The sequence below is a fragment of the Lathyrus oleraceus genome, chromosome 5, assembly GCF_024323335.1.
Source record: "Lathyrus oleraceus cultivar Zhongwan6 chromosome 5, CAAS_Psat_ZW6_1.0, whole genome shotgun sequence".
NCBI classification, from domain to species: domain Eukaryota; kingdom Viridiplantae; phylum Streptophyta; class Magnoliopsida; order Fabales; family Fabaceae; genus Lathyrus; species Lathyrus oleraceus.
In genome coordinates this window covers 508,406,285-508,418,119 of record NC_066583.1, presented here as the reverse complement: position 1 = coordinate 508,418,119, position 11,835 = coordinate 508,406,285, and the positions used below count along the sequence as shown (strand labels likewise).

The 11,835-nt window shown below is 30.0% G+C and overlaps 1 protein-coding gene across 1 annotated transcript; it reads left to right on the top strand.

Moving 5' to 3' along the window:
• Positions 1–10,396: 10,396 nt before the first annotated feature.
• On the top strand, positions 10,397–10,912 carry LOC127081663 (uncharacterized). Its single transcript, XM_051021896.1, has one exon. The coding sequence runs from the start codon at positions 10,397–10,399 to the stop codon at positions 10,910–10,912; it is 516 nt and encodes a 171-aa protein (XP_050877853.1).
• The last annotated feature ends 923 nt before the right edge of the window (positions 10,913–11,835 follow it).

The following is an 11,835-nucleotide window of genomic DNA, read 5'->3' as shown; positions in this document are numbered from 1 at the left end:
AGTGGATTATGATTGACTTTGGTCAAAGTTGACCAAAAAGTCAACTGTTGACCAAAGTCAACAGTTGGTCAAAAATGTCTAATCTTTGTATTTTCTTGTATGGACTCACATGTAATGGTTTCAAATGAATGGAATGGATTAAAATGATTTTGAAAACTAATTGACATTGGTTTCACAATTGGCTTGAATGTTGACTTTTGCAATAACTTGACTGATAATGTATATGAACAAAATCAAGGAATGGGACCACAAGACTAGGGTTATCCACAAAACAATGGTATGACCAACAAATGGTTTAAAACAAAGATGTTTCCACCACCAAATAAATGGCACCACAGACTTTAAATTAAGACCAAGACTCCCAGCTAGGTCAAGCAACTTGACAATGAACACATAATCAAACCACCAAATTCCCTTGATTGCCATCACTTGATTAGGACTTTTGGAGGCCAAAATGAGGCTTAGGGAAACTCCAAAGAATCCTACCTTGAGAAATTAGGGTTTTGGATCTCCCTGTTGCCTAGTCACCACTTTATTGAGGTCAAGCACTTACCAGCATCATTAGGGTTTCACATCCCCATGCTATTGATATGGTTGACCCTGCCTTTGGATCTTGATACCTGTGTAAACCCCTGGCTTGTTGAGCCCAAGCCTCTTTTGAATTCATGAGGAATGATGCATGTGGATGAATTATGGATGTATGCAAGTCATAACTTGACCAACTGATTGGATACATAGGTGGAAAGAAAAAAAAAGAGGGAAGACAAATTGAGGGGTACTACAACAGTCTTGCAGGTGCCCTCCAATATCTTACCTTCACACAAACTGATATCTCATATGCGGTTCAACAAATCTGTCTCTTTATGCATAATCCGATGGACACCCACATGCATGCTCTCCGCAGGATATTACGCTACATTCAGGGAACAAAACACTAAGGTTTACATCTTTATCCCTTATCTACTACTTCATTACTATCTTATACAGATGCAGATTGGGGCGGATGTCCTGACACTAGACGTTCCACTTTCTGCTACTGCGTGTATCTTGGAGACAATCTACTGTCTTGGTCATCTAAACGATAACCCACACTCTCACGCTCTAGTGCTGAGGCAGAATACCGTGGAGTTTCCAATGTGGTATCTGAATCTTGCTGGTTACGAAAACTTCTGCTTGAGTTATAATGCCCTATTCATAAAGCCACTATGGTGTACTCTGACAATGTTAGTGTCATCTACCTCTCAGGTAACACAGTTCAGCATCAACGAACGAAACACATTGAGATGGACATTCATTTTGTTCGTGAAAAGGTCGCTCGGGGTCAAGTCAGGGCTCTCCACATCCCCTCGAAACATCAAATCACAAATATTTTTACCAAATGACTTCCTCTCACACTTTTTCAAGATTTCAGAGACAGCCTCAACGTCCGTCTACCTCCCGCTTCAACTGCGGGGGAGTATTAGAATATCTCTATAATTAGTATAATTATTAGGATATCTCTATAATTGGTATACATCATAATTGTATATTATTAGCTTCCAAATATAGACACTGTCATACTTGTATATAATGAGTATTCTTATCAATGAAAAGGCAGGGATTAAATTACTTACAATTAAAAATGACCAAATCTTTTCAAATTCTTTATTTCTCACTATTTAACAATTGCATCTAATTTTTTTAAATTGCTTCTCTAATACAAATAAATTAACAAATGATTATGACCAATTTCTTAACTCATAACTCTTTCTTTTGATTACACCTAACTATGTCTGAGAGATTTTCTAAAATGTTAATTTATGGTATCAAAAACAAATATTTTAATATTTCTAATGTTATTATTTGATCCAACAATTAAATTAGATCAGGTTTCAAAGATTTTGGTTAATAATCAATTGCTACTTGGAATGAATTTATATATTTGGTAACATACAAAAGGCTTTTCAAATTTAACTAAATAATACTAGGATTTGAAATAATCCTACTATCAAAAATAATCTTCAAACCATGTAATTCCACATAGTAACACTCAAGATTCTAAACTACTATCAAAACTATACTAAAAAAGAAAGAAAAAAAGTGTTATACATTGTTGCGGCGGTTTCAACCGTCACTAAACATGGATTGCGACAATTTATCAACTGTTGCAATAACGTGAGTCGCCAACCTATTCTACAAAAGTTTTGAAAACCTTCTCTTCAACCTCCTTTAATATTTACGACCTAACTGTAACTAGATAATTGCGACGATTTTAAGTGTCATCAATTTTACTTGTTTTTCTGTTTTTGATTTTTTATCACGATAGTTGTAACCATTACAAGTATGAAATTGTGAGGGTTTAAATTGTCACATTTTTTTTTTGAGAAATAATTAATATACATTTCGTAAATTTTTAGTGATATCAAATATATTTTTTTTTTATATTTTTGGCAACAATTATAACTGATATTACAAAATTAATGCTTATTATTTTAATTTTTGAATTTTATTTATAAAATATTATTATTATTATTATTATTCTCAATATTGATTTTTTGTGTTTTTTGTAACATTTTTTGTCTTATTTTGTTTAACATTTAATTTTTATTTTTAAAAAATCATAAATAACATTAGGATAAATAGTTAAATAAAACTAATATCATTAAGACATTATATCTATTACTATCTATAAATGGGACAGGGGATTTTGGAATGACTTATTTTTCTTCCAAGTTTGTCCTTTAAATAATTTATATTTACTAAAAAACCACAACAACAATAACTACCCACACTTTAGAATTAGGATGAGAAGAAACAGTTACAGCAATAATAGAATCATATTATTATGTCTCGGTAGTAACAATTTCCTTATACTTTAAATAATTTATATTTACTAATCTATAATCTATAACTTCTATACCTATATATAAAGGGAATACATGATTTTGGAGTGACCTAATTTTGATCCAAAAATACCCTTTAGTTTCTTTTTAAATAAATAACATAATATAATTTAAAAAATTATGTTCTTGGTAACTTACATCAGTTACAAAATAAAGTGGTTAGTAACTTTCTTATCTTTTAATTTAAAATAATTCTCACTTTCTTTTACTTAAAAATCATTTATTTCTTTTTCTCTCTCCCTTTTAGTTAATTCATAATTTTTTTTCTTTCACTACAATTTTTTTTATATCGCTTGGTCACTGAAGATGTTATATTAAAAATATAAAATCAATAAACCATAGAAATTATATCGCTTGGTCACTACAATTCATAATTTAAGCCAATACTAGAATTTTGTGAATTTACATTTTTTTATCGTTGTTATAAGACAGATTCCAGAAGAGAGAGAGAGAGAGAGAGAGAGAGAGAGAGAGAGAGAGAGAGAGAGAGAGAGAGAGAGAGAGAGAGAGAGAGAGAGAGAGAGAGAGAGAGAGAGGTTTTTTTTATTCATTTAAGAATATTTTTGAATTCATGAATTTACCTTCTATTAGTGGTTTATGTAAATAAAACCATATATATTTACTAAGTCCATTATTTTCTTTTTTTTACACCAAAAATCCAATTAATTCAGAAATAAGTCAGAGTTGTTGTTCTATTAAATCAAGACTAAAACAAAGTATCTCTATTCTTCAGGTATACATTTATTTGTGTTACAATAAACCTTATTATATTCAAATAAGTCAAATATTTTGAATCTATTTCTTTGATGATATGATATTTTGTGGTTTTTTTACCGAGATAACCCAGTTTTTCGAAAAAATTCCCAAAATAATCCAGTTTTCAGCAAAATTCCCAATCTACCCCACTTTTAGGAGGTGTCTCCAATTGAATTGGCGACTCCTCTTAAAAATTGCAAGGAGGCGCCAATTGGATTGGCTAGGGCAGGTGCCCTAGCCAATCCAATTGGCGCCTATGTGTAATTTTTAAGAGGAGTCGCCAATTCAATTGGCGACACCCTTAAAAAAGGCTCAAATGGCAAAACCTCCAACATTAAAGTTGTAGATCTTTTCAAGACAATGAATTTGGACATAAATTTTGCATAATTTGGAATTTTTATGAGAAAGTTATGGGCAGTTGAAGTTGGACTTCTGATTTTTTCAACTGATATCTGACCTATAATGTCTTGCATTATCGCATGTGTTTCTTTTAGAAATATGAAATTTTGTCCAACATAACATTTGAAGTAGACATCTCAAATTTTGCAATGCACTTGGTCCCACCTCAAAATAATTGAAAATGAGTGAGTTAGGTCCCTGCGAACTTGACCCAAAATTAGGGTTTCTGTCAAAACATGTGTATGTGGATTTTGCCAAAAGGGACCAACTTCAAGCCCTTCTGTTTGAATGATAAAAACCTCAAATGACAAAACCTTCAACATAAAAGTTGTAGATCTTTTCAAGGTAAAGAATTTGGACTAAAATTTTGCATCATTTGCATTTTTTTTGAGAAAGCTATGGGCACCTAAACTTGGACTCTTTGACATTTCAACTGTTATCTGACGTATAATGTTTTGCATTATCCCATGTGTTTCTTTTAAAATTATGAAATTTTATTCAACATAACATTTTAAGTAGACATCTCAAATTTTGCAATGCACTTGGTCCCACCTCAAAATAATTAAAAATGAGTGACTTAGGTCCTTGCGAACTTGACCCAAAATTAGGGTTTCTGTCAAAACATGTGTATGTGAATTTTGCCAAAAGGGACCAACTTCAAGTCCTTCTGTTTGAATGATAAAACCCTCAAATGACAAAACCTTCAACATAAAAGTTGTACATCTTTTCAAGACAATGAATTTGATTAAAATTTTGCATCATTTGCAAATTTTTTTGAGAATTTTAGTACCTTTCTCAAAAAAATTGCAAATGATGCAAAATTTTAGTCCAAATTCATTGTCTTGAAAAGATGTACAACTTTTATGTTGAAGGTTTTGTCATTTGAGGGTTTTATCATTCAAACAGAAGGGCTTGAAGTTGGTCCCTTTGGGCAAAATTCACATACACATGTTTTGACAGAAACCCTAATTTTGGATCAAGTTCGCAAGGACCTAACTCACTCATTTTTAATTATTTTGAGGTGGGACCAAGTGCATTGCAAAATTTGAGATGTCTACTTAAAATGTTATGTTGAATAAAATTACATAATTCTAAAAGAAACACATGGGATAATGCAAAACATTATACGTCAGATAACAGTTGAAATGTCAAAGAGTCCAAGTTCAGGTGCCCATACCTTTCTCAAAAAAAATGCAAATGATGCAAAATTTTAGTCCAAATTCTTTACCTTGAAAAGATCTACAACTTTTATGTTGAAGGTTTTGTCATTTGAGGTTTTTATCATTCAAACAGAAGGGCTTGAAGTTGGTCCCTTTTGGCAAAATTCACATACACATGTTTTGACAGAAACCCTAATTTTGGGTCAAGTTCGCAAGGACCTAACTCACTCATTTTTAATTATTTTGAGGTGGGACCAAGTGAATTGGAAAATTTAAGATGTCTACTTCAGTTGTTATGTTGGACAAAATTTCATAACTCTAACAGAAACACATGCGATAATACAAAACATTATAGGTCAGATAATAGTTGAAAAAATCAGAAGTCCAACTTCAACTGCCCATAACTTTCTCATAAAAAATCCAAATGATGCAAAATTTATGTCCAAATTCATTGTCTTGAAAAGATCTACAACTTTCATGTTGGAGGTTTTTCCATTTGAGCCTTTTTTAAGAGTGTCGCCAATTGAATTGGCGACTCCTCTTAAAAATTACACATAGGCGCCAATTGGATTGGCTAGGGCACCTGCCCTAGCCAATCCAATTGGCGCCTCCTTGCAATTTTTAAGAGGAGTCGCCAATTCAATTGGAGACACCTCCTAAAAGTGGGGTAGATTGGGAATTTTGCTGAAAACTGGGTTATTTTGGGAATTTTTTCGAAAAACTGGGTTATCTCGGTAAAAAAACCATATTTTGTCATGTATTTGTAGTTTTATAAATCTCAAGAGTGCATTGATAAATGGATGTATGAAGAATTAATACAAATCTTTATAAGGTAAAAAAAACCTATATTACACTACTTACTATTAATTTTACTATCTTTTTATCTAAAAAAAATTCTAATTTGAGAGTCTTACATTTTTTCTTTATCACGGAAAACAATTGCAGGGAAAAAGAAAATACTTCGTATAAAGATTTCATGTTCGACATTCCTTTTAGAGAATGTCATTGATTACACAGTATCAATAGTACTTTGTATGCTTTAATATTATTTTGAATATCTTTGTTTATCATTTTCAAATTCAAAGTGTAATAATATTATTTTTAATGCTACATACAATAGAAATCTCATAAAAAGAAAAATTTACATTTACTTTTCTTTGCTGTGTGCATTAAAAAAAGCGGGAAGACGAGAGAGAGTAAAGAGAATACTGATATAACATGATATTTATTCATAGGGGATTTTGGTAAACAATACGAAAGTGGTTTTCCATAAAAGAAAGATGAATATAGGGGATTTTGGTAAACAATACGAAAGTGGTTTTTCCATAAAAGAAAGATGAATATTTATGATTATTACCGTTGCATTCGATCATGATTTTGGTAAACAATACGAGCATCATTACAAACAGACATTTCCAAGGGATCATATATAAATTTAGGATGGAAGACTTAATTTAGAACTCTTACCATTTTCAAAGTGTAATAATATTATTTTTAATATGAGGTACAATAGAAATCTCATAAAAAAAAACAGACATTTATTTTCTCCGCTATGCGCATTAAAAAAAACGGGCAGACGGGCACGGAAGTGCCCGTCTGAACGCTAGTATATATAAAGGGGATACAAAATTTTGGAATGAACTTTTTGATTCCTATTATACCCTCTATCTTTTAGGTAATTACAATAAATAAATAATTATTTGATATACTTTTTAATAAATAAAAAATAATCCAATAACTGAAAAAAAAAACTGCTTCAAGTTATGGGTGGTTTTTTTTCATGGCATTTATAGCAAAAAGAAAATTGCCATGAATTCGTAAAATTACATAGCAATTTCTAATTTCTTTCTCTATTGCAATAGCAATTTGCATCTTTTGTGTACTATCATTATGAAAAAATTTCTATGGTAATTAGCATTGCTTATAACTACTGAATTTTATACTCCAGTAGCAATTGGTATCATGTCGTATAATTGCTTTCTGCATATATCACACAATCAAATTTCTAATTAATACCATACAATTTTTCTCACAAATCCACAATTCCGATCTCTTCTTTTTCAATGTATTGATTTGTGATTGAGAATGGTAATCCGACAAGACGACGATATGCGTAGACAACACTACAACACAATTGTAAACAAAATAGCATAACGACCTAACAATGGTACGACGAGTAGTGACGGCGCTAATTAATCGGCCTGGTAGCGGTTAAGAATGCAATCAGTGGTGGCAATCATGTGGCCGGAAGAAGAAGGAACAACAAGGCAATGAAAAGTGGTTTGAGTTTTTATTTTATTTTATTAATTTCATATATTTTATTTAATTACAACCATCAGAGTTTGATTTATCAACATGTTAAAAAATCATTATATAAATCATTTAATTTAATTTAATTACAATAATTAAATTAAATTAAATTAAATTTGTTTGATTTATTTACAACCATTATAGTATAAACCTTTTTTTGTGTGCATGAATTGCAGAAAAAAACGTAATAATTATTGATCGAATGATGATGATGATTTTTGATCATGTGGTGATTTTCGATCATGCGGGTTTATTTATATTTTATGATGGTTTATATATTTTTTGAACGTGTATTCTATGATGGTTTATATATTTTTTGTGTCTATTTTAGGATAGTTTCTAAATTTGTATGGAAATGAGGGTGATAATTTATATTTTAATGAACAAAAATGGTGTATATATTTAAATCACCATCATTATTGGTCAGCCAAAGAAAAACGTGTTAAACATCATTTATTATATTTGTTTTTCATATTTTTCAAGAAAAATACCCGGGAACTCTTTAATAGTTTAAAAATATATATTTTATTTTAAGAAAACATTCATGTTATACAAGATTAGTAAAAGTTGCTATCATAAAATAAGAAAGGTAAAGAAGATCTATATTAAATTAATATCTTTAAAGAAGAACATTGTGTAAATTATTCTACTTATAATTTATATTTTTTAATTTTGTTTTCTAAATTCAACTCTCTTATGTTTTATTGTTTAATTTTTCAAAAGAATGTTAGATTAAAACCTATTGAAAAAGAAATGTCCTAAAAAAATGGCATAGACTACTCAAAACTTTTAAAATAATTGCTGTCAAAAGGTTGTTATTATTTGAAATAGAATAAACCTTAAAAAAACGTTATTATTTAAAATAGAATAAACCTTAAAAAAACTGATGAAGAGCGACATTTTAGTTTTAGTTTGTGTTAAATGTTTTATCATTTATTATATTTGTTGTTGAAGTTTTCTTAAATATTTATCTTTGATTTAAATTCATGTTTACATGATGATATGTTCCTAGATATTATAACATGTATTAAAATAAAATATTAGATCATATAATCAATGAAATATTACACTCCACTTTCCCGAGGTCCATTAAAAAAATGCACACGTAATTAGACCATGAGCACATCTAAGATCAATAACAATAACATAAAAATGAGACAAAGACTTTGATGAAACACTTATTAAAATCTTTTATGAAGTAAATTAAAATAAAAAATACTCATTTATATTTTGACGTGTGTGCACACTAAAAAAAATGGACAAACAGGCACGTAGTGTCATATAAAAATAGTAGGTTATCTATACCTATAGATAAAGGGGATACATCCTTTTGGCATGACCTATTTATTTTCCATATTTACCCTTAAGGCAAATTGTTTTTATCTCACACATAAATATAGCAGTTTTAACTTAGTTACAATATAATTGGTAGCCGTTGTTAACTAACTCCCAAGCATACCACGCTTTGGTTCTTTGCATACACTTGAAATAATCAGTTTCTGTTCATTTCCAATTGAGATTATTTGACGACTCATTGCCAGGATACCCAAGGATAACCACTAAATACACTTTAATCCAAGTATACACTAATCATGCCATCTATATTTGAAATATAATTCGTCATTAATTTTCTTTGAAAAGTACACTTAGTATACTCAGTGGGAATCCTTGTTTTACTCATTCAACAATTAACAAAGACAATATACCACTATGAAGGCAAGCCCTTAAACTTCCTCTCTTTTTCATGTCTTTCAAATATTGTTTTTGTTATCTCTTTTACTTAGAAAAATATATTTCAAATGAATAACAATCCCGAACTCTCTTATAATTATTCTTCTTTCTGTTCGATTTGTTTTTATTTGTTTTGAAAAATGGTCATTTTCATTTTGAATCATTTCGATTTTGAATTTGGTTAAGTTTGATATTTTTAAATTTTCTATTTGATCATTTTTTTCATGAAGTAACTGCACATGTAACTAAAGCATCGGAAAATCATCTCCCTTTTTTAAGTTTTGTTTTCTAAACATGTAAATGACCATTTCTTTTTTATTGCATATCTTTTTTAAGGTTTTATTTTTGTTAGTTAATTTATATCATGTAAATGATCATTTCTTTTTTATTGCATGTCATGTAAATATCCAAAAACTAATGAAAGAAAGAAGCAAATTTTTAGAATTATATGTTTACATGAAGTTTCTGTATAAGGAACATGTCTTGAAGAATTATCATCTTATCATTTATGGTGTTATTTAACATATTAGAAAATAACAATAATATTACTACAAGTGTATAGTTTTCTCATTTTTTACTAACCTCAACTCTTAATTATAATGTCAAGAAAATAAGTGGCAGGTGAGATATATCTATTTGTGTAAAAAAGACGGTTTATATCTATTTGTGTTTGTTTCAGAATGTGTTTTTGAAAAATCATAACTTAATTGTTCTATTCATGTTCAGTTTTTTTAATAATGTTTATCATAGCCTAATTTATAGCACAATTTTTTGGAGTAATTATTAATATGCTCGGATCATTCTTTGGGTAATTAGCATAATTCCATGCCTGTAAGTTGGAGTAATTACTAATGTTTATGATGACATGATTCTTTTGAATAATGTTTATGATAATTTTTAATAACATAATTATGACTCCATAGTTCTCAAAAAGTTGGAATCTAAATAATTATGTCGTCATAAACATTAGCCAACATGTAAGATGAAACATTAGCATAATGTTCCAACCCAATATTATTGCCAGGTGGTAGGACTGCACATTCTCGATTTAAGATACCTATTGATATACAACCGAGTTTAATTTGTAGTATTCAAAAGTAAAAAGATCTTGCAAATCTCATTAGAGTTGTTGCCGCAATAATTTGGGATGAAGCACCAATGACAAACAAAAATTGTTTGGAAGCCTTAGATCTATCATTACAAGACATTTGTAGCAATAATGCTCCATTTGGTGGAAAAGTTCTGATCATGGGGGGAGATTTTTGTCAAGTTCTTCCTGTTGTAAGAAAATGTACTAAGGCACAAATGATTTCAGCGTGTATTGTTCAGTCTCATTTATGGGATCATACCAAGATTTTACGTTTGCATCAAAATATGCGATCATTGCATGATCAAGAGTTTGCAGAATTTCTTATTCGCATTGGTGATGGTGTTGAACCTACCAAAGCAGATGATATGGTGAGATTACATTCACAGATTGCAATCCCATGGGACAGTGAACATTCCATACAAGTACTTATCCAACCTCTTTTTCCTAATTTAGAATTGCATGGTTGGCATGCCCCGTATATGGTACAAAGAGCTATTTTGACACCAACAAATGATGATGTCCAGAAATTGAATGATATGATTATCGACCAGTTTCCAGGAGAAGAACATATTCTAAAGCTGTGATAATCATATTTTATACCAGCAAGAATTCTTAAACTCAATTACACAAGGTAGTTTTCCACCACATATTCTAAAGATAAAAAAGGGTGCACCATTGATGTTGTTACAGAATCTAGATCCTAGATATGGATTGTGTAATGAGACGCAGTTATTATGTCGTGGTTTATTTATGAATATGTTGGATGTGGAAATCTTGGTAGGAAACAATGCAGGAAACTGAGCTTTTTTGCCCAGAATTAAAATAAAAACATCTGCAAGTGATGGGTTGTCTTTTGTCCTTAGTAGAAAGCAGTTTCCTGTGAGACTAAGTTTTGCTATTACAATAAGTAAATCACAAGGACGAACCATTCCAAATGTTGGAATATATCTTCCACGACATGTTTTTAGTCATGGACAGTTGTATGTGATTTTATTCAGGGGTGTTTCACAGACTACGACAAGAGTTTTAACTAGGGAAGAAAAATTGAACGGAGAAGATGGTGACTACACAAAAAATATAGTCTTCAAACAAATTCTTTTATCGCACTCAAAGTTATTTATTAAGTACATTAAAAAAATTGCTCACACATTGATTCTCATTTTAGTTACACGACATACCAAGATTATATTGTATTCTTTATATCATAACTAAATATAATTTTATTTTGCTTTAATATACAAGCAAACTAGAACACAATGAAATTTTTCAATTATGTAAGGAGTTGAGTAGAAAGAATATTGAAACTTGCTTTGACATAAAAGTAAGTTATACTTAATCATTTATTTTATGTTTTTATGTTAGATATCAATTGGGTCATACTTATTATCACTATTCCTATGCAATAAATTTTAGATAGGATACTTTGAAGATAAATGAAACACATAGAAGGATAAACAAACAATTTCATTCATCGACAAACTCGACAATAAGGTGTATTTACTTTTTC

What these genes read in the sequence shown, in the direction of transcription:
- LOC127081663 (XM_051021896.1), top strand. Translation starts at nt 10,397, where the DNA reads ATGACAAACAAAAATTGTTTGGAAGCCTTAGATCTATCATTACAAGAC.